Source organism: Leuresthes tenuis, unplaced genomic scaffold (assembly GCF_036924035.1).
Source record: "Leuresthes tenuis unplaced genomic scaffold, fLeuTen1.0.hap1 SCAF_9, whole genome shotgun sequence".
Lineage (NCBI taxonomy): Eukaryota > Metazoa > Chordata > Actinopteri > Atheriniformes > Atherinopsidae > Leuresthes > Leuresthes tenuis.
In genome coordinates this window covers 20,845,273-20,868,288 of record NW_027325363.1, presented here as the reverse complement: position 1 = coordinate 20,868,288, position 23,016 = coordinate 20,845,273, and the positions used below count along the sequence as shown (strand labels likewise).

The 23,016-nt window shown below is 40.4% G+C and overlaps 1 protein-coding gene across 2 annotated transcripts in view; it reads right to left on the bottom strand.

Annotated features, from left to right (window-relative positions):
• Positions 1-5,929: 5,929 nt before the first annotated feature.
• Positions 5,930-23,016, bottom strand: part of dscamb (Down syndrome cell adhesion molecule b) — a 122,431-nt gene continuing 105,344 nt past the window's right edge. Inside the window, exons 16-33 of one of the 2 annotated variants that reach the window (XM_072392786.1) lie at positions 22,614-22,684; positions 22,074-22,317; positions 20,988-21,134; positions 20,072-20,227; positions 19,842-19,975; positions 19,509-19,662; positions 19,194-19,311; positions 18,949-19,115; positions 17,773-17,871; positions 16,559-16,747; positions 15,995-16,285; positions 15,636-15,812; positions 15,168-15,198; positions 14,809-14,924; positions 14,560-14,724; positions 12,493-12,693; positions 11,745-12,047; positions 5,930-7,319 (exon numbers count right to left, since the gene is read on the bottom strand). In XM_072392786.1, coding sequence (XP_072248887.1) covers positions 6,811-7,319; positions 11,745-12,047; positions 12,493-12,693; positions 14,560-14,724; positions 14,809-14,924; positions 15,168-15,198; positions 15,636-15,812; positions 15,995-16,285; positions 16,559-16,747; positions 17,773-17,871; positions 18,949-19,115; positions 19,194-19,311; positions 19,509-19,662; positions 19,842-19,975; positions 20,072-20,227; positions 20,988-21,134; positions 22,074-22,317; positions 22,614-22,684 — 3,272 coding nt within the window. In that variant the 3' untranslated portion in view covers positions 5,930-6,810. The remainder of the gene's footprint in view (positions 7,320-11,744; positions 12,048-12,492; positions 12,694-14,559; positions 14,725-14,808; positions 14,925-15,167; positions 15,199-15,635; positions 15,813-15,994; positions 16,286-16,558; positions 16,748-17,772; positions 17,872-18,948; positions 19,116-19,193; positions 19,312-19,508; positions 19,663-19,841; positions 19,976-20,071; positions 20,228-20,987; positions 21,135-22,073; positions 22,318-22,613; positions 22,685-23,016) is intronic. The other variant, XM_072392787.1, reaches the window with a different exon arrangement.

Sequence of the window (23,016 nt, the reverse complement as noted above, 5' to 3'; positions counted from 1 at the left end):
TATTCACTTTCACCTTGTGTGTGCTCAGGACAGAGGATTGAAGAGAACATTTGATGCGAGTGGTAGCCCGATTTTTTCATTGGAAGCTCAAGAATAAGCTGGAGAAATCGTTTATTAAAAAAGTATTTATTAGTGGTCACAAGTAAAGTATATTGCAGCGCTGGACTCGGAGTGCCAGAGCTCTTGCAGGAAATCCGTCAGGCCGAGCCCCGTTATCCGGAAACATGTCATATTTATATTCAGCTTTATCTCACAGAAGTTGTATTCACACTTGTCAGAGGATAATTGGCCAGTTTTTAGTGGCATGATCAGGCCAGCTGCTGTCCTTGTTGTGTTCTTTGGATGTGATAAACAATGTGTGTGTGTGTGCTGTTTTTAGGCGTGGATCTAATGTACCAGACCTATCTGCCCTAATAGAGATGTTTTGTCTGACCCAGTTGTTTATGTCATTCTAAGGTCTTGGACCCTTTTAAGGTCATCGATTGTGCAGTATGAGCAGAGTGGAAAAGTACCAGCTAGGAACATTATTTATTTAGTAAAATAAGAACTGTTATTTAGTAAAATACAGAATATGAATTTATAATGTCTAAGATCAAAGCCAATTATAACACAAGCCACAGGTTTACTTAGCCAGAAACCTTTTTACGAATCAGCTATAAATCAATGGGACGAATATGGGTTTTATGAATTTGATTTAATTTGATTAGAATTGGATTGAACTGGACTGTGTTGTTGAAGTGCTTTGAGATACTTTCATTATGAACTGGCACTATACAAATAAAGCTGAACTGGTCTGAGTAACATGTTCTTCTTTACACGTTCTTCAAACACCCAACATGTAAACTGTGAGGTCCTACAATGCAGTGATTTATCTTAAATTTATTTTTATAATAACAATGGAAATGTTTTAACACTAGCAGGCCCATAGATTTTTACTTCTGCTCCATGCCCCCTCCCCTCTGCAAAAAACTGTGTATTCCTCTCAAGGTGCTAACTATCTCCATTGTACTGTGAACAGCCACTCCACCGCCCACTGAGGTTGCTGCCTGTAAAGACAAAGGCCAAACTACTGTTTGAATGAGCAGAAAAGTCTCCAACTTTGTGGTGGAAACACACAGTGCCATTTTGCACCTTCGCCGTGGATCCAGGTGTTATGTCCACATCTGCAACTTTTTGTTTTTTATTACAAGGGGGGTTGACATGCGCTGTGTCTTCCTCCTCATCTGACGTGGCCTCTGTGTCTGAACTGTCCTGCTCAATCACATACTTGACCACTCGTCTCCTGGTGTGTCTTTGAAGCAGTCGCATTCGCATCCTCATCACTTGATGAATCCGTGACAACGGTTTTCATTCTGAAATGCTAGGTCCACATCTCCACCATCAGATTCACAGTCCGACATGCTCTGTAGAATTGCTAAAGCCTCCTGAGCACTGATCCTTCTTGGTTGTGACATTGTGAAGTCTGGGTCTTCGTGCCAGGCATTCCCTATTTATGGTTGTTTCTCGCCTATAACATTCACACCTTTTACAACACTCCCTTCCCCTCCCTTCCTTCATCGAATCTAAATTGTATGATGCTCATTGAGTCTTACAAAAGGGCACATCAGCTATAATCAAACCCACATAGTCTTGTAAACTTGAAAGAGGCTATTTCTCATGTAACACAATTTGTCGTATGCCCTTGTCAAATGCCAGCACGGTTTCTGTTACAAATCTTATAGTGGAAAAATGGCTAACATGTTGGTTATGTGCCTTTGGTATGTGCCTTTTATGGCCAGTGATTCTTATAGAAGGGCACATCAGAGTTGCTGGCCTGCAGAATATCCTGTGTGTGGGGATGGGGTGCTGGCAGGGGCACAGCTTCATTACAGGCTTCTTTACACAACAATGGGAGGCAGATAGTGGTATGTTAGACTTATTCACACATTGGGGGGGGATTTAATTTCACTAAGACTAAAGTCTGCACTATTGGACTTCTAGGGAATGCAGATATAATACCAAGTGTAATATTTTTTTCTCTCAGTGGAGAGTTCTTTCTCTCTCAATATCACTTATTGCCATACAGTATATGTACTAAGCAACATATCCACAGTGGTACACAGCATTAATCCATGGAAAATTGTTAGCAAAGTAGCCTGTTAGTCACTGTGAACACATCAGTCTATTTGGTCTGACAAAGAAGCTCAAGGGGAACAATTTTCTTGTCAGAAACATCCTGTGCTCTTCAAGTTTCTCACCGAAGACAAGGATGGGCAAGCAGCTGGATCTATAATTGGATCTGAGATAGAGAGCGGAGAGGGATCAAAACAGAGAAGAAAAATGATAGGTCTGAAAAGGAGATGAACATAGTGAGCACAATGTCAAGGAAACAAACGTAGTCCTTTAGAGGCCACAGAGAGAGACCGAAGTGAAGGTGTGACTGATTAAGGAAGTGTTGTGTGAACTCTGGAGGAATGTCCTTCCGTTTCATGCCTTCCAAATTGCCCCCTTGCCTCCTGCCTACTCCTCAGGCACCTCATTATGAAACCCAGTTGGGAGGGCACTGGTCTGTCCCTCATCACGCTTTGGTATCATCATCACATGCACTGGGTAAAAGAAAATCTTAAGGGCTTCTTTCAAATATTAGCATGATAATGTCTCAGGAATTGGGCCTGTTGGGTACTATAGTTACCAGGAAACGTGGACTGATTGAGTAATTAAACTTAAGCAGTTAAAAAAGAAAAATTACAATCATACTTGAAAAGCATTTTATATTGTATTGTAAAGCTATTGTATTTCTGAGGCTAACCCTGACCACTTTAAATTTGACAGTTCATAAAAGAGCAGTACCACTGCAATAGACTTTTAGCTGTGAGGGTCCCTCTTCCAATTCCCCAATCTTAGATTCCTTTCCTGGCTGCTGAGAGCAGTGGGAGGTGTGATAATGGCCTGTAGCTGGCCACACATTAACACCATATCAATCAATCCTGCCTCGTCCAAATGTATAAGTTTCACAAGTGGACAGGCAAAAAGTATTCCCAGTGTGCAGCTGGGCAATCTATCGTCATTATCACACACAAGAAAGGGGTGTCCATAGATTTCTGAGGAAAGAAAACTGCTGCCTACTGTGCATCAATTTATACTGCCACAATTTTCTTGGGATCATTTATAATAACTTCAGACATTTTTTCCGGTCAGATCAAGGCGGCAGCTAATTTTTAAGCATACAGATTTTTTTATTTTTACTGGAACTGCAGACACATCTCATCCAGTGTCAAGTAAAATGTGCTTTTTGTCAATACAATTTTCTGACAAAGAACAGAGAAAAACCTAATGCACCAGCAGTAGCAGTGCTTTCCTTAAAGGTGATCATAGTCTGTGTTTATTTCTCAATCTTTGCTCCGTCACTGCTGCCAGTGTAAACCTGATCCAGATCCCAATGTCAGCTCGGGCATGAATAATTCACCATTATCAGGGTGGTGGACCAGTGCAAATGGCAGGCACATGCTGGAAAAGATTGTTGGGTTGCCCTTGAAGTTTCTCTTCAGGTTGTCACTAATTATTTTTGTGGTGAACCGTCCTTTTCCTCTTCTTCAGACCACACAATCACTTATTAGAAATGGACTTCATTCAGTGACAGCACAGTGCCATCTGTTGATCAAAGCCAACACACACCATTTATTCAAAAGCGTAAGGTCATGTTTGTGCTTGAGCTCAACATTTTCCTCTTATCCCTAATTATAATCCTTTCAAACATCTTATGATGAGGTTTTTGCTGAGCCATTTTTTTGTTTTGGACACTTTTCTTGTTTCCCTGAAAAAGGGATTAAAACAGTAAAAGTAAATGGTTTATATATTCTATTTGAAACTATTGCTTTAAAAGTGAAGAGACAGAGCTCTATAAAAAGCAATTATTCCTGTTAATTATTTCCCTGAAATACAGATTGAGAGTAAAGTAAACAAATAAAACAATTGTGACAATGTGTTTTTTAAAGTTTGACCAAATATTACGTTCCTGCTGACTTATAGCTTCTGAGCAGGAGGGTAAAAAAGGTTTTTATTTCTTAAAAACACAATAATTTCTGAAAATGCCAAAAAAAGTCAACTAGATTTGATCTATTATTTGCTAAATTATAACAAATATTCCAATAGCTTTTATAAGTTTTTTTCTTGCATAAGCATAAGAATAATATGTAAGCATACGGACAATTTTTTTTTCTACTTGTTCTATTCTCTGCCAGTTTAAAAGTGGCCATATGCCCAAAACTAGCCTCCATTATTCTTAAATTAAATATGTCAGCTTTACAGTCAGTCTGAATAAACCAAGCTGAAAGTCCTCGGCTAAATGGGCAAATAAATAACTGAGCTAAGTAACTGATAATGTCAAATAAGTAACTGATATGTCTTTTGAATGAGATCCAAAATACCTTTGTGGAGATAAAATAACCTTGGAGAAAGACAGTTCACTCCAATAGTTAAGGATCTTTATAGTAGATTGCCCAAACAGAAGCCTTTCTTAACTAAAAGGCACAAGGTTCCCTGCAGGGAATTTTTCAATTGAAGAGGTAGCTGGACGATTCTAAAATTATTAGAAGCCAAATACTCTGGCTGAAATAAAGATTAAAATGTTTGTCCACAATTCCCAAATGTGTTTACGAAAATCAGGTAATAAGCACCACCTCATTAATAAACATGGTGATATGGAGAACATTTTCTGTGACAAGGGTTGGGTGACTATTCAAGTTAGCAGGAAAGATGGATGCAGATAAACACAAGCAATCTGAGTAAAACCCTTTTCAGAGTACTTAGGATCTCAGGCTGTAGCAAGGTTTACTTCTCACCTAGATGCTGTCAAGAAAACACCGGAACAGCTTCAGGAGAACTGTGTGAAAGTCCTTGACTCATCCTGTCTGGACCTGAAACCAGCTGGTTATCTCCAGTGAGACCTAAAATCACCTGTGGGCTGAAGACCGATATTGAAGCACTGCTACCACCATAACAATAAAAAAATTCTGATGAAAAGTGTACCAACATTGTTGGGAAATTCCAGGAAAACTTAAGGCTGCCATTTCAGTCAAAGGTTGGGGAGAATTGTATGCAGAATGATGAAAAACGATTTATTAAATCTGTTTTAAGATGGCTGAAACACAAAAAATGGTTATACTTTTGGAATTGTATATTCTTTAGTCAAGGAAAAAAAACTCAAGAACAAGGTGGATGGCGAAGTCAAAGTGGCCAGTGTGATAATAGGATCGTTAGGGGTTGTGACCCCCAGACAAGATAAATGGCTCCAACAGATTTGAGTTACAACATTTAAAGTCCAGACAACTACTGTACTAGGATCAACGACAATACTGCCTCAAACTCTCAGACTTTCATGTCTCTGGTAAAAAAACTGAGCTTTAGGAGGACAAACTAAATGTATATTTAAGGCATTGATCCAGATTTTACATCAAAGATTTTTAATGTACAAATAATTTGATTGCAGTTTTAAAAACCACTAAAGGGTGTTCAGTAAATTACAGGCCTCAACAAGGAGTCAAGAAAGGAGTTAGGGCGGTTGCTCCCCACCCCAGAAATCTCAGTCTATACTCTGATTGGTCAGAGTCCTGATCAAAGTGATAATTTTATATCAATTTCATGTCTTCTGACATCTGAAAAAGCCTTCCATTGGATGCTGGATTAGCATATACCCCTGAATGCAGGGGAATTCATCAACATTTTCAAATTATTTTCCAGAAACATGACTTTGAAATAGCATTAAGAATACCTTCAAAATGACCTTTTATGGTCATATTGTTGGGCCAGGTACTGGTGACTTATAGTCATACAGATGGCATGCAAATACTTAAACGTCAAACTTGATGGGTGCTTTAAAGGGAAAGGACAAAAGGAAAAGGGACAATAAAAGGTAGGGTCAGTCTGGAACTGTACAAATCAAACTCAGATGTGTGCAAACATGACTAAGGACTTTATTAACCAAATCATTTCCCCCATAATATCCACAAATAAAAGTGATCTCTTTATATATATTCACATTGTATAATTTCTTAGTGTGACAAAAATTCTCTTTTTTTTTTTTTTGGATTTCCAGCCATTCCTATTAATTGTCATTTGATCAGTCGCCATGCAGTCATCAGAAAGGTTGAAAAACATTACGATTGGTCAGCATTGGCGGTTGTGTCCAGCATCACTCTTCCTCTCCTCTATTGGCTCTTCATAGTGTTAAAAACCCCATCGGTTTCCAAATCACAGATTTCATCACACTGCAACAATGAAATAAAAATAAATTACGAAAGCAATGTTCTCCTGCAGAGTGCTCCAGAGTCCTCCTCCCTTTCCCTTATTTTTTAGATATTTTCTGTTTTTATACAATAATAATAATAATAATAATAATAATAATAATAATAATAATAATGACTATAATTGTCCTTGATATAAATTCAATATGATTTTTTTTCTCTTTCTCAAATTTTAAATAAATCATTTTGGCAATCCTCATATTTTGTCACTTTAGAATAAAAGAATACTCAAGTACAAAATAAAAACTGTGAGAGAAAATTCATCAGAAGAGGAGCAAGGTGTGAGAGAATGAAAAGTGTGAAAGCAACAGAGAAGAGCAAGAGAAGAAAGAAAGCAAAGAGGGAAAGAAAGAAAGACAGACTCAAAGAAAAGCATCCACTTCAGACGCATGTCAGAAATGGCTCTATATACAACAATTTCTGTTGTGGAAAACTGTCCATCCTGTGCCTGTCGTCTGTCTCCTGTCCTTCCTCTTCCACTGTGTCTGCAGTTGTCCTGTTGTGTGTAGCAATCTGGTGTGTCCCAGTGTTATACCAGAGTGTAAGACTTGGCATAAGGGTTGTTGCTCTGTTTCAGATGTCCTCTGGAGTCCAGCAGGGACTCCTGTGAGGTGCTGAGCTTGGCAGCCTGTGCTTGGGCTAGATCTCCTGAGGAGGTGACCTCTCCACGGACCTCACCTCGGGCCTCTCCCCTCTCCCGGGCATCCCTGTGCGGGAGGGTGGAGGCAGTTCCTGGCTGCCACTGCTGCACCTCCCTGGGAGAGGGCACTTCCATGGGGGTGGGCTCCATGGGAGGTGGCCTCTTAAGGGTACGGCTCCGCTGGGGTTCAAGGCAGGCTTGGCCCATGGCCCCTCCACCTCCTCTTGTTTCCCCTGTAGCACCGGCACCAGCTCCGCTTGCTCCTGCAGCACCTCCACCTCCTCCACTGCTACTGCCACTACTGCTGCTGACCCCCCCACCTCGGGCTGGTAGAGGCACGCCGCGGTTCAACAGGAAGTCCATACGGAGGTAGGGTGGCAAATGGACCAACTCTCCCCCTGGAAGGAAACACATAAGTGACAAATTAGGATTAATTGATTTACAGTGAGTTTCCAGTCACACTGATAGTATGGCATGCTGTTGGAAAACAGGAATAAGTTTTACTTGTGGGTTGGAGACTGAAACACTGATACCTGATAAAGTTCACCAAGAAGACACAAAGGAAAGGAAATGTTTGCACATCCAGTGAACACAGAGAAACAGTAGTACATTTGCAGAGTTTCTGGACAACCTAGAAGTCCCCTTTTAGCTTACCCTGCAACTAAAATATCTGTCTCTTAACTGCAGTATGTTCACCAGCTATTTTCCAACCCTGTTTGGATAGTGCTCAGCCAATAGTTTATACTGGTCTTGATGTTCATCACTTCAGTATAAATGAAAGATGGCCATTGCTTCCTCTAAAAGAGATAAAGCCAGTGTGGAAATGCCTTCAACCTACATTCTGTTGAATAAAGTCGATGCTCGTAATTGCTTGTTTCGCGTCTGACTTAACAGAGAATGATGCTCATCTTCTGAATTATGGTCCCTGTTTAGAGTAAAATAGTTGATGTTGAATAGTTGAATGTTTTGGGGCGGGGCCATGTACCGGTTGAGACACTGCTGCAGTATGGCCTATTTCACACAAGCACTGGGATGCCGGAATGTTCTGTAGACCTTCCAAAGTGGTGGCAAGTGAGTGCCGAAATTGTCTGAAACAACTGCTTTGGACTCCTTGTAGAAATTTTCCATCCTGAAATCTGCGGTGGGACAATGTATGAACATGTCAGTAAATATTCCGGAGCATTTGCTGTCACCGTGCGTATATATGTGCTGTGTGTCAGTTTGTCCTGACTCTATATAAAGATATCAAAAACATCTTTAGCATTGCTTTTCTTCACTTGTAAATGTCACAACTGATATAAACTGCAACACGTCCCTTTAGGAGAAAACTGAATTATTCTACTTTATACTATTATTTTAGATCAGCAGTTCTCCAAGATCCTCATTCTGTGTGAACTATGCGCTCTCAGCAGGTCTTAATCTATCTCCAATAAACTTCATTCACATTATTTGAATTGAAATGAAAAGAAAGCCAATAATCCATATCTAAACTCCCATTCTCGATGCGACACCTCCTCACCTAAGGCTTTTACACGTTTATGATTCAGATAATCTTCCCTAAGTGTGAATCAATCTGATTTAATAGCTGCGTAGAATTGAAAAAATGTGCAGCACCTAATTTAATGGAAAGTTAAATATCATGACGTTACTTTTTTTATTTTTATTTTTGCTAAGTACCGATGGATTGCCGTAATCCTTTTTTCACTATGATGAAGCTAAATGATGTATCTTGTCTCTGTTGTTTAATTCCTGTATGTGAATCCTTAGATCTGACAGTTTTCTGACAGAGTAGCTGTACTATCACACACATGAAAAAGCAAAATCAAAAACCAAATAAATTAAAAGAAAATGTTCAGACCTGTAGCAACATTAACCGGGTCAAATTGCTGCTGTATTACTCTATTGAAATGATCACACATTTAACCCCATTACAGTAGAATAGTGAGTTTCCAGATGTAACAAACCGCTGGGAGATTCCACCCTTAACGCCCTGAGTATCATCCGTATTGTTTCAACAGTAATGAAACTTTATTCTTCCAGAGGAGCAGAGATCGACACACGTTTAAAAGGATAGATTCATAATTAAAATCACTCTTCAGCAAGAATTCTCACCCACACATCGTGACAAATTTACGTATACACAGCTCACAAATGTAGAAATGTAAGTATTCTGTATGTGCACAGTCACTCCCTGCAAGCCCCTCGACACTAAGCAGATAGAGTCAAACATGTGACCTTCGGAAATGGATTTCTGGGTTCCCAGAGAGAGTGAATAGTTTATAGTGAATAGTTTTATAATAAGCCCTATTAGTGCTAGCAAGCATGATGAATGGCTAGGAGTGTTAATTGAATTAAATATAGATTTAAGTGTTTCCCCAGGAGCTCATTAGAAATGCAGTTTGAAAGCTCATCAGTTAGGAAATTGAAGATGTTACAGTAATGAGACACTATGTGCAGCCACAATACAACAGCAACTCTCTGCCAAACCATTAATCTGTGTATGTGTCCCATGCATCGTTAGCTCAGTCTTTTGTGCAGGAGCACGTTTTAATATTTTTCGATATTTGTATTTCATACAACTTATTTACAGGTCTATCATGAGTGCTGCTTCTGTCATGCTCAGGAACCCACTGAAATAACACACAGGACCAGTGGATTTTACTCTCAAGATGCAGAGAAGAAAAATGAATACAGCGTCACTCTCATACAGAGTCCGTCAGATGAGGCTGGTCAAATGAAAGAAGATGCTGTACCTCTGCCTTTGACTTTTTGCAGCAGACAGGTGAGGTCAGCACAGGTCACTCAGATGCAACAGAGACAAACATGGAGCTGAAGATGTATCATTCACTCACGGTTAGAAACACTCGCCTCCCCACCGGGTCTGGGTTTCAACACTGTAATACACCCTGCTTAGAATTTACAAGTGTGGAGAGAATATGTTCAAATGAACAGTGTGACAGTTCTGAAAATTCAATATCTTTCCAAAAGTTAAATAAGAAGATGGATAATAGTTTTTTTTTAAAGTTTCACATACTTCAATATATAAATTATATATTGTTCCTATATACATAATATATATATATATGTTCTCTTCTCTTCATTTTCTTTTGGGACTTATGGGAAAATCTAATCTCTGGGTGGGTTTTTTGTCATATCCATTTATAATTTAAGATAATTTTGAAAGATTTACAAACTTTCAAACACCAGTGTATATACAGTAAAAGCTGGATTTCCTTTAAGCCCATTCATTAAAGTACTGTGTAAAACCAATAGCACCTTACCATCTCTAACTACTAATTATCAGAGTTATGGAAAGGTTCCGTTAAGCGTATGTCTTCCAATAAGCCTAATTCTTATCATTTTAAAGTCCAGTGACTGCAGACTCAGCTGAAATGCAAGGTTTGACATTTGAAAATGCACATACAGGACTGTGATAATACACATTCAAGTCTGACTCACGTAAGAAACACAGACATGATTTTGCTTTTGTCCGATATTTTAAGAGCTCATTACACAATTCCTCAGGAAACTGTAGAGATAACACGGCTTGATTCATTTACCTGCATTGTATCCCTAAAGTAACTGACACCAAGGTCTTTGCACTCAGCGCTGCCACACCAGCCTGAAAGACTGAGTCTGGTATTACACTGAAAGGTCTCCACTGTGGCAGCAAAGTGCTGTTTTGTACTGAGTGACAATAGCTTCAGATCAGGTTGACAGATAGCCTTTAGTTGCCCTCTCTCCCTGGTAGACGGGTGATACGAGTCCACCGTCCTGTGCACAAACGTTCAAAATATAATGAGGACTGAAACTTAAGAAGCCCATTTGATGGCCTCAACTCTCGTCTGGTCAAACTGAGGATTCTGGGACGGTTCGTCCATGTACGTGCAGACTTTCGATTCGCTCCACCACCACCAACATCGCTAATTATAAGTGGCTCCAGACACACTATGACATGACAGCAGAAGAGATGATAGATGAGCTGTGTACATGTGTCAGAGAGAGAGATGTCTGTCTGTTTGGACGTCTGTGCATTGTGTGTGGTCAGCTGCCTGTCAGATCTTGTAACTGATCTGCAGCTACCTCGAGGAGCAGAGGGTCATGTAAGGTAAGACAACCTCACAGCAGATGTACATGAGAGGCTTTTGAGACAGAATCCTCATACAGTTTCAAAATAAAAACACCAGAAAAACAAGAGGTTTTTCAGTTTTTTCAGTTCATACTGTGGGAAAGCTGCTGCTCTTAATCCTCGTTCATGACAACTGATGGCTTAAATACTCTCTTCAGGGTATAATAAGTGCAGATACAATAGCCACTCCCAAAGGTTTAAAAAAACCACTTCTAATGTACTTTGTAATTGTTTCAAATAATGGAACCGAGCTAAATAATTGTGTGTTCGGATTTAAAAAAACTGGAAAAAAATTATAAAAAATCATTTTTGTCTAAAATGCAAAAACGTGCAGATGAAAGTGCTCTGTATCTGTTGGACTATCCACACATCCAAATAATCCTGCTGTGATGGTAGTGATGATCCTTGCTATGGTTGTACACTGCCCATGTATTCTGGTTTATTTGGAAATACATCATATTATTACCAGATAAATGCTCAGAAACTACATACTTACTCCAATGAGATGCTAAGTTGTTTTCATGTAGAAAATTAATGTAAGAGCTAGTTTTAACTGAACAAATATGACCTACTGTATACTCGAGTACATATTCAAGCAGATACTTGAACAGAAAAATTTGCTCAGCCATACACTAAGCCGCCAAATGTTGCTAAAAGTTGTGTATGCTTGGTGTGACAATCTCCACTTCCTCACCAGGTCTGTGCGCCTTTGGCACAGCCATGTTCATGACCCTGCTGACATCCTGAGGTTTGGGCGGGGAAGCTGTAAAGCGGCAGATGCCCGACTCAGACGGTGTGCTGGAGGTCAGGCTGTCAGTGTAGTCATTGGTCCCTGCGGTCATCTGTTCAGATGAGGTGTCAGAGATGAAGCACTCAGTGATGGTGAACTTGGCGTGGCGGAGCTGCTCCTCCATCTTGGCGTGCTCGTACGCTCTGGCCAGCTCCTCATAGGTGGAGGATGCGCTCTCTGTTGATACCATACTGCTCCGTGCACGATCTGATAATTACAAATTGCGACACACAGGTTTAATTACTGAAGAGGATATCGTAGAGTGCGGCACCACAATTTCTTTTAGAGTTCAGGGGACATTTTGCTGCATTTTGGTGTTGATATCGTATGGTTTTTAAGGATGTTTTTAATCTATGCTTTAATAAATGTTTTCATACATTTTGGATTCATAACAGCCAAGAGTATGCCCCAAAGTCGCACTATGACATAGAAAAACCACAGGCAAAATATTTTGGATCGCAAAGACGTGAATTCAGTAGATGTTGGATTCCAACATGAGAACCATGCTGACTACGTGCTGACAACCTTCTCACTGCATAATCTCACAAAATCAACATGATTTCTGTTTAATTTAAACCTTGAGAAACAATGCTGTGAGTCCATGTTGTTCCTGGGAAGCTGTGATGATCACCTTCGCCTATGTCAACTCTACCTGTGTCCTGTGAGGGGCTGACACTGTAGCTGTCACTCTCTTTGTCCACAGATCCAGTGGCACGTGGTGTGGGGAGTCTCCAGTCAGTGGTCAGGGTGTGTGAGGAGCTGGTGGGATGTGGACGGTTCAGAGTCCACTGGCTGGCATAGCGGCTCCGTGCTGCGGCAGGACCAGCTTTGGCAGTACGTCTGGCAGTAGGATCTAGTAAAAACAGAGGAGGCAAAACAATCAGGTTTTTCTGTTTGTTTCAGTTTAAGCTATCTGACAGAGCACTAATTTTTCTTCTTTTTTAAAAATCTGATGACATATTCAAGCCTCCGAGCTTCCACTATGTGACAGATATTAGTGCTTGTAACAAATTAGGTAAAGTTTTGCACTGACAAAGCACATTTTAAACTTAGCTGGGTTCCACAACAGATATTTGTAGATATATGGTGTGAGAATGGGCTGGAGATCAAGTGGTGGCCTTACGACTGGTGAACAACCTGCTCTTCTGCCTGAGTCATAGTCACCCCAATATCTTTCGTATTACTGTTTTACTGATAACACGATTAATTGCTACATCAGACTGTATCATTCTTTCCATCCCTGTATCAAAACTGTATGGAAACTAAGGGAAACTGTCCAGAAACACATTACCTTCAACAGCCACAGTCTACTTTTCAATAGACACACGCCACTCATAGAATTTTCTCACTTGCAATCCTACCAGTTTGGTGGGATCAGATGAAATCTGTGGGAAGCAAAGCTAATCTGGGAGGACTCCACCCCACAACCCACAGATCCCAAATGATCTATTTCTAACATCCCAGCAGCAGACACTCCTGGACAACTTGGATGTTCTTTGTCAACACCCTGACTGGTCAGAGATCTTTTGACAGCACGAGGAGGACCAACTCAATATTAGGTGGGGGTTACTAATGTTGTGGCTGATTGGTGTATATAAATAATAACACATTCAGCCTGACCCAGACAAGCTGCTGCTGCTCTGTGCACTAGCAAAGGCCTGGACTGCATCAGGGCAGAGATGAGTATTGCTGGTAATTGTAGTGGGTCAGACAGTAATTTAATTTAATTTAATGGAAGGATGAAATAATGGAAGCTGTTGGCCAACGGCAAGGAGCAGAAAAGAGCTGACGCAGCAATCTGAGTTCATGCCACAGTGCTTTGGTTAAATAAACCAATCATGTGACCCTTTGCATGTGTGTGCCACTGTGATGAATGTTTGGCTTGTGTCTGTGCATGCAAGGTTGTCTTTGCACAGATGTGGTATTGATCTGAGCATTTTATATCATTATGTCTGTTTATATATCATATATTCAGCTGTTCCAATACTGTTCCAATTGTACCTAAGAAAATTCTATGTAAATATAAACTGAATGAAAAAAAAGTAGTTTGTTTGTGATAATGATTTGCATCTTACTGAACTGATATCTTTGCTTCAGTTGCTGCAACTTAACTTTACAATTGTAACATTATCAAAGACAAAAAGAAAAAGAAAAAAAGGCATTTAGGAAGCAGTGCCTGAGCTGTGAATCATTCAGTATTGAGCAGCTGCCTGAAGAAAATAATTTGAGTCCATCACCAAGTGTGTTCTGTATGTCCAAGTCTGCATGTTCACTCAGGCCCAACTGCCTGGTTAGAGCACGCAATCAGATAAAAATGTGTCAAGAAGAGGCAGGAGGATGACAACTCTTCATCAGTTCAGCCTCAGTGGAGTTAAAACATCTGTAACCTGGCAGCCGCCCTGCAGCGCGGCCGTGTCAGTTCATCCTGGCTGTACTGTATGAGGGCTATGTATGGTTGAAATAAAACAAGACTGAAAAGCTATTTGCCTTGTGTATAACTCAGATAAATGTTCAATAGAATGCTATCAATGGTTTGTATATTTTGTGTTGCTCGTGCAAACTTCTCTTGAACTGAAATCTAAAGACTCACAGCTGCAAAACAGCTTAACAAAATAAAGTCAATGCTTCATCCACAAGACATTTATGTTTTTGTTAGTAACACGGGACTAGAAATAGTATCATTGTTAGTACTAAAAGAAAAGAAATGTTGAGCACTGACGGTGGTGGGACTCACTGGTTCCAGGCCTAGCATCGGACACGTCCACCAGTGGCCCAGTGGCTTGGGACAGAGATTGGTAGTGGACGGTGTGGGTTACTGTGGAAGACTTCTGCTTATTGGTCTCCCCAAAGTCATTGTCTGTCAACAGCACCGTTGATCTGTCATCTAAAAGTGAAGGAGAAGGGAGTACGTCGTAAGTATTGTGCATACAGTGACTGACGAGCACAGCTCTCACTGTGAGCACTTTACCGATTGTCTCCATGGTGTCCCTCTCTTCGATGAGGAGCTGGGCTCTGGGGATGTCGATGTGCATTCTCAGTGTCTGCTGCTGCTTGTTCACGGTGTCTGGCGTCCGCGTGTTCTTACTGAGGAAGTAAATTAGAAAAATTCCTTACTTTTCAGCTTTGCATTGTATAGCAGAAATACTAATTCCGTTCCACTTCAGCTGATGAGTAGCCGCATGAGAGCAAAAAAAAAAAAAAAAGGAAAAGAATCAAAGCAATATATTTGATTTTTACTGACAGGTGCTGTAACTCTCAGCTATGCTATGATTTATGTTCCAGCTACAGGGAAAGGAGCGCACACAAATTAAAATTAACAGTACATACCTCATCAGCATTTCTGCTAGGCTTTTGGCATCTGTGAAGTCAGCAAAGAGGGAGTTAATACTATAATAGTCCCGTTTTAGTTGATAAGCAGTGGAAATACTCTACAAACACTGACAATTCCTCTTACAAAAGACAACACAAGTGCGTTGCAGAGCTGTAGAAACACATGCACATACTAACACAGACAACTGCTGAAGTTTACCAAGGGTAAAAGCTTACTTTAGCTTTAGTAACGGGTTTAATGCAGTTTTTTAACAGCACTCTGAATGTATGCTTCTCTGCTACCTTAGTACTCATTGGTGTGATGTCAAGCATGTTGGCACAAAGACATGTTATACACTGAATGTGTTTTTCTTGAGTATGCAAATGTGCTCAAGGACTAAAGAATCTGTGTTCTTTTTATTTGTCAGATAATGAAATGGACTTCATAATAAATACAATAATAGGACAATTTCATTTCAAACCCACCTCTGAGTCTCTTGAGCCTCTGCTCCCTCCTTCTCCTCTTTAGCACCATTAGCATAATAAAAACCAGCACAGCTACCACGAGAATAGAGGTGATGGTCACCACCATCTTCAGACCTCCACTGCCCGACATATTGTCTGAGATGGGATCTCCTGTTTTCAGCAGCGGGGGGATGGTACCTTGAAGGAAATGAACAGATTTCAGACCTTTCCTGAGTAGTTCACGTTCAAACAACAGCCTCATCTGAGTGTTCATCTGGTATGTTGCTGCCACTCTTCAGTCTAAATAACACACTATTTTCTTTTGTTTTGACTGATAGTTCTTAACTATTCTGTAGCTGTACAGGCAACGGCCAACTCACTTCCATCAGCATTGAGAGTAGCGAAGGTGACCCGCTTTTCTGCTGAGCCGGCGCTGTTGGTGACCTTCATCTGCAGTTCGTACCAGGTCGCCTCCAGCAAGTCGTACAGGATGTAGCTCTTGGTGAGCGAGGTGCGCTGGGCTGTGGTCCAGGTGGCTGATTCTACCGCTCTGTACTCTAGAATGAATGAAGTGATTGGACAGCCGCCGTTGTTCCAGCCAGCAAGGTTGAGCCGGGCCCTGGTGGAGTTGATGCTGGTGAAGAGTTCATGTTCTTTGGCAAACTGGGGTTCTGGAGGTGGAGAGGCAGCAGAACCTTGTCACAGATGAATATCACAGTCTGGTACCGACAAGATAACATCTACAAGTAAAATAAGTCTAAATAGATTATTTTTATTCTGAAATTCTAAGGTTTGGATGAATTTGAGGTTATTAATTATTTTTTTTGCATCAGATAAATTGTAATTTTGCCTTAGTTGAGATTATATTCCTGACAACAAGTGGTGACATACTATGGGGATACCAAAGTAACAAATTCTGATCTGCCATGCGCTGAACTCTTTACCTTTCCCATGGGTCTTAGCCTCAATGATCTCACTGATGCGTCCTGGTCCCACTGCATTTTGGGCTGTCAGGGTGAATTTGTACCACGTGCCACACTTAAGGTTCTCCAGACGGTACGAGCGCTCACTGGGGCTGATGGGAAAACTGCCCCACTGCTCGCTGTTGTCCTCTGAGTACTGCAGGATGTAACCTGATAGGGAGGAGATCAGTGAGGTATGAGTAAAGGAGAAAAACATGGCAAATGGGAAACTTGGAGCAAATTGAGTAAAGAAAAATTTAACTTCTGTTTTATGACATGAGATAACAGTCTGCTACTACCTGTGCAGAAATAATGACAAAAGAATAACACGACTAACTACACATTTTTGGCCTTGTGTGGCAATTCACCAGAATTCACCAGAATAAATAGTTATAGATAGTTGGTTGATGCGTATGATAATGTTAGTTTTCTTCTGTCATAATCCAAAATGTTGCTCAGATGCAGGTTATTAAGCTTCTCCTATTTCTGAAAGATGACTTGGCAGACAAAATTATGGAACTATAAGTTTGAGGTGCTCGATGCTACATTTTACATGAATGTAACAGACTTCTGCTAGTCAAACCACTGAGAATAAAGACTAAATGGTTTATTAAAAGGTGTTGTGGTGAAAGTCTGAGGACAGAGTGACCAACAGACTATAACTGCTATCCATCAAGAATGCTGCAAGCGAGGCTACAAAAAGACAATGGTAAGCCCAGGTGTGTGTACTTTGGTGATGGATGATGCTGTGAGCAGGGAATCAAAAACAAATATCACAGAGTAGATATTGTAGACAGCCTCTCTAGCGACTCTGAAGACAGGAGCCTCTGGATTAGGAGCGATAATAAATCAACACAAATAGTCTCGTTGTGATTGCTCTCTCTGTAAGATGGAATGCTTTAATCTTTCACTTAAACAGATCTAATCTCCCTTGCTGCTTTTTAAATCTAGCTCTTAGGACTTGGGAATTGTGCGCTACCTGCACATAATGAGACACAAGTACAAGGACAGCAGTGTTAGACCTGAGTGGAGGAGGCGTCATCTCAAACTGCTGACAGGAGGGGATTTCTTTTTATAAATAACGACGTGGCTGAAGCTTAATTGTGGACATGTTTTTCACTTTCAGCGTTAATCGTAGTGACCATTGCTGTTTGCTGTTTAATTCTTTGTATGTGCATGTGTGTTGGCAGTCTCACCTCTGATGGAGCTCCCTCCGTTGTCTCCAGGTATCCACGATAATGTGATTGATGTGGTGGTAGTCTTGGTAACCGTGAGGCGTGGCTGGTCAGGAGGGACTGTGGACCAAAAGGTTATTGCACATTAAACAGGTTGTATTTGTGTTAGCTCTTTTCAGGCACCAGGACTGCACTTTTTGTCTTGCTGGCATGGCAGTATGTTGAAAATGTTTTGTCAGCTGTATTTTTTTTCTTTCTATCTGAGATGTTGGCTGCAATAACAGGGAGCACAAACTTTAGTGCCTTGAGATATCGTTGCCAGAGGCAAGTTCCAAGTGCTTCAGAATTCCTTGTCGGCCTAAAGTCTGTTTTATTATGGAATTACTCTCAGAGGGACCACTAGCACATTGATTAAAAGGAGTACATTTAGTCAGTTACATTGGTGGAAGATATTTCATGAGAAAATGAGATGTTTCATGAATTTAAGTTAACTGGAGTCAGAGATGTTTTGCAACTCGTGTCTAGCAATCATCAGTGGTACTGAACTTAAAGGCATTTCTACACTGGCCTCACCTCAAACACTGTATGACGATGTCCACCTTTTTATATACAATCCATGCCCAAGGTATCCATTTGCATGTCTTTAGTCATACATTTGTTTGCCCAGGTTTTTCTTTCTAGTTTCATTTATCTATTTGGACTCTGCATTTGTTTTTGTTTGTTTTTAAGATATTCTGTACTCTAATATGTTCCTTATTTTTCATCATCTTATTGGCAACCTTGTTTTTTTAAAAGTTATTATTATCTTTTTTATTTCCAATTTTGCATTCTGGCCAACTTGATTCTGAAACCAGGTTTCCTTATGCAGCTACATTGGCTTTATTTCTGTTTTATTTAGTAAATCCAGTGCTTCAATGTTTTTACTTGAACATTTTCAATAAACTCCTTTTCATTAGGATTTACTTGCTCTACTATTGTTATTGTGTGTTAATGTTGTGTTCAGCACTTTGCTCAACTATAGTTGCACTGATTTTATTTGATTTAACTTGATATCAAGTTATAGCTTCCTTTCTTTTAAAACTGTCTGACTCTGAATTTGGGTCCTCCACCTCTAAAATTTGTGACTGTGACAGTGTATCACTTTTAGATACTTTAGTAAAATGATTAGGTAACTGAAGCACTGCTGTGACTACATACCTTGGACCTGCAGGTTGAGTGTGATCTCATCTGAACCCCAATTGTTCCCGGCCACACAGCTGTAATTCCCAGAATCCTCTGCTTTCACTGTACGGATGATGAAACTGCCGTTACCATGGACACTACGTCGACCATCCACCATGACAGGTGTGGGAGTCCCATTGGTGCTGGAGAAAGATAGGAAGATGCTAATTTCCTGGGAGTTTTGTGTGATACCTGTGTTATTCTTCATGTTTGCAACTTACTTTCCCTTGAGCCACTTGATGGTGGGAGGAGGGTCTCCAACAGCCTTGCATGGTAGAACAATGTCTTTCATCCAGGGAGTGGTGACTGTGCCATTGAATGTCAGGATTCTGGCTGGAGCTGAGAGCAGCACAAATGACATTCAGGTTTGAGATCCTTAGAGAGTTTGAGCATTTTCACCCTTTCAAAAATCTTTATGTGATTTATAAGTGCCGTTATTGAGGGAATACTTTAATAAAAAAAAAAGACAATTAGGCTAATTTCCTAGAGCACAAAAGGATTGGGGAACTATCAAGCCAGTTTAGATGATGTTGAACCTTTGGCCAGAGGCTCCACTGTGATCTTCTCACTATTGTTGCCATGGCCTGCAGCTGTCACAGCCACCACCCAGATACTGTACTGTCTGTTTCGAGCCAAGTTTGGGATCCTGTAGAAATATGCATCTGGAGAAGCCTCAAATTCACTCATCACCTGCAAATAACAGAGATGGAAAAGATTAATGTATCACTGGGCAGCAGCAGCAGTCCAGTAGTTGAATGGGGTTGCTTTATTTCTGTGTGATACAAAGTCACAGCTGGATTGGTTTTGACACAATGGGAGAAAAATATAAAGAAGATCACGGACATCTTGTGGTATACAAATGCTATTACCATCGGATGCAGATTAGAGCAGAAGACAATGTATTTCCTGATGATGCCATTGAGTTTGAGTGGAGGCAGCCAGGAGACAAACACAGCCGAGGTGCTGGAGGCTGCGGCCTTCACTCCTGCGGGAGGACCGGGAACTATGGAAGAAGATTAAACAGCACCATACACATAACGAATCTTCCAGTAGCGATAACACTGGAATAATTTGTGATATCTGGCGCTGCTTCTCATACCATCCTCTTTAGTGCGAACGTAGATCTGTTCACTGCGGACTCCATCTCCAGCGTTTGTGAAAGCTAAGACCTGAATGCTGTAGTTGGTGTACTTCTCCAAACCATCTAGCTCTAGAGACGGTTGGCTGGTGGTCACATTTCTAATTTCTCCCAGTTCTGACATAGTAGAGGACATATGTTACACAGTGTGAATATCATAGCTGACACACAGTGTAATATATTGCCACATCTTGGGATTGTTGATTGAATATTAACAGCAAGCCTGCCCAGGGAACCAGCTTGGAATGTCTAGATTGTGCAATGGGACCTCTTCTGCATAACAAAGTATGTTTATCCAGCAGAGCAGGTATTATGGGATGTGACTTTAGTTTTTGCTGTCATCTCATCTCCTCTCCCGTCATCCCTTTACACCCATTCTCTCATAGCTTAAACATTGGGAATGGCTCAAATTCTTGCACGTTGAATACCTGCTATATGGTCATGCACAGGAAGAGGGAATAAAAAACACTTATGTGTATATATATATCTATATAAAGTCTTAAAGTCAGCTAACAGATAATACAAAATGATAATAAAAAATGTGTATTCAGTAGGCAAAATAAGCTGCTGAAAATTCCATTCCATCAGTGTCTTATACTGGATACAAACAGGACAAGTCAGAAATACCTTACATTTGGTGGTGAACAAACCCTAATTGGAAGCAACCACTTATATTCAATATTCCCTTTTCCAACACACACAACATATAACAATATGCCAAAAAACACTGCTTTCCTTAGTGGATGGATAAACAAGCAACAGCAACAAAGCAACAGCTAATCAGGTAAGTAAAGCACTGGCCTAAAATACTTGCTAATATACTATGCCAAGAAAATTGATTTCATCAAAATATTATAGTGAGTGTGTCGGAATGTACCTCCATCAGGCAGGTTGGCCCAGTAGATGACTCTGTAGCCCTGCAGGTTGCCATTGAGAAATTCTCTGGGCAGAGGTATCCAGGACAGGGAAATGACCTCTGGGGACTTGGCCACTGCCAGGACATTCTCAGGAGGCCGGGATGGTACTATCGAAGACAAAAGAGCGGGAAAAAAAGCATTGAACTGGGAGTTTAATAGAAGCTTTTTAAGTGGCAGTTAGAGCCATTGTCGGGGCAAGTACGCATAATGGATTTTGTTATTTGAGGCAACAGAGACCCATACTTGAGTCCAGATAGAAAAATGGTTGTTTAACATAAAGTTTAACTATATAAACACTAAAAAAGAGTAGTCTAAAGGTAACTATTACTAAAGGAAATGCAGAAAAAAAACTAAATTCATCCAAAATTGATGAACTACTTCTTTAAATGTATCATAAAAATGACGGCTTTCCCACTATTGCTGATAACTGATGTAATAACATTTCTTTAATTGCAGTCACCGAGTCCTGTGAAGGCCTGTCTACCACTTTAAAAAAAACTCTAACTTACAATACCTTCAAATAATTCTCATCTTAAGAAGAAAACTTCATTTCAAAATCATTCAATGAGAAATCAGAACAAATTTTATCTTTAAAAAAAGATACACTGATGTCATTAAATGCAAATGATTACCAAAGTAATCAAATAACCCCTTTAGGGAGTTTCATCCAAAAAAAGAAACATAGGAAACAACCTTTCACAATGTCAAGTCTGTAAACTTACGTATCTACTGCAGTATGGTACTTATGATGCAAACATTATTTACTGTGTATGTGGTACAGTAGTTAAGAAAACCTCCAGCAGATGGAGTCCTTCACCTAACAATAGATTTGAGCTCCAGGGAGACTCACAGCAGAGGCTCACTCAATGACTTGAGGGGGCGTGGGTGATCAACATCCAGATCAAAATGGCAACTTAAGCTGCATCTACTCTACATCATTACAAAAACTAATACAACACAAACTCACGAAGACAAATGCAGAAAAACTACATGTGAGATATTCAGCTCATGGTTAAAGTATAAAGCCACCCACATCCCATGCTTACCATCCTCCAGGGTCTTGGTGACCACCTGCTGTGAAGATGGCCCAGTGCCGGCTCTGTTTGCAGCTTGAACCACCACACTGTACTGAGTGAACTTCTTCAGGTTGTCCAACACAATGCTTTCTGTTGTGTCTCCTGTTGTATCTACGCTGATTATGGTAAACTGGTGGCTCCCACCAGGGCTGTACTCCCTGTAGCCCACCTGGTAGCCGCGGATCACACCGTTCTGCAGGTGCTTCTGGGGAGGCTGCAGAAGAGACAGGGAGAGGAAATGTGGTCAGACGAATATAACTGCCAAATCTAGAGTCACAACCAGCCAAACGCCCACCATCAGATTATATGACAAGATTATTGTATGTTGCTTCTTTAATGATTGTTGTCCTTTACATTTAAAATACAATTATTTTCCATCTTTGCCAGTTCTATGTATCTACATCAAACCGTAATTCCATAATTAACTGTTAAACAAACACAATGTTTAAAACGATAGGATCAGTTTCACTGCCTCTAATGATAATATGAGACATAACATTTGGACTTCACCTTCCAGGAAACTTTGATGCTCTGGGGTGAGGTCGGCTCCAGAGTGACATCTTGTGGAGGGCCATCAGGGGCTGTAAATGAGCCACATCATTTACTTTAACTGCATATCTGTTTAAAATGTGACAGAAGTTCTGGTATCTTTCACTAGATGGTACTGTTGAGCTGGGAATGGGATTTACTTCTTGCTCTTGGTCCTTCATGCACCTTAGAGCTTTCACCTTGACTTAATATCAATTCAAAAAGAAACTTGTAACATATACAACTTTCCCTTTATATAATGTCACAAAATCATAGATGAAATCTAATACTTAATATTAGCAATGCATCACACAGAATGTGCCATTTGCCATTGTAGTAAAATGTGTCAGGGGAGATCATTAAAAGGAATAGAGGATAAGTGAAC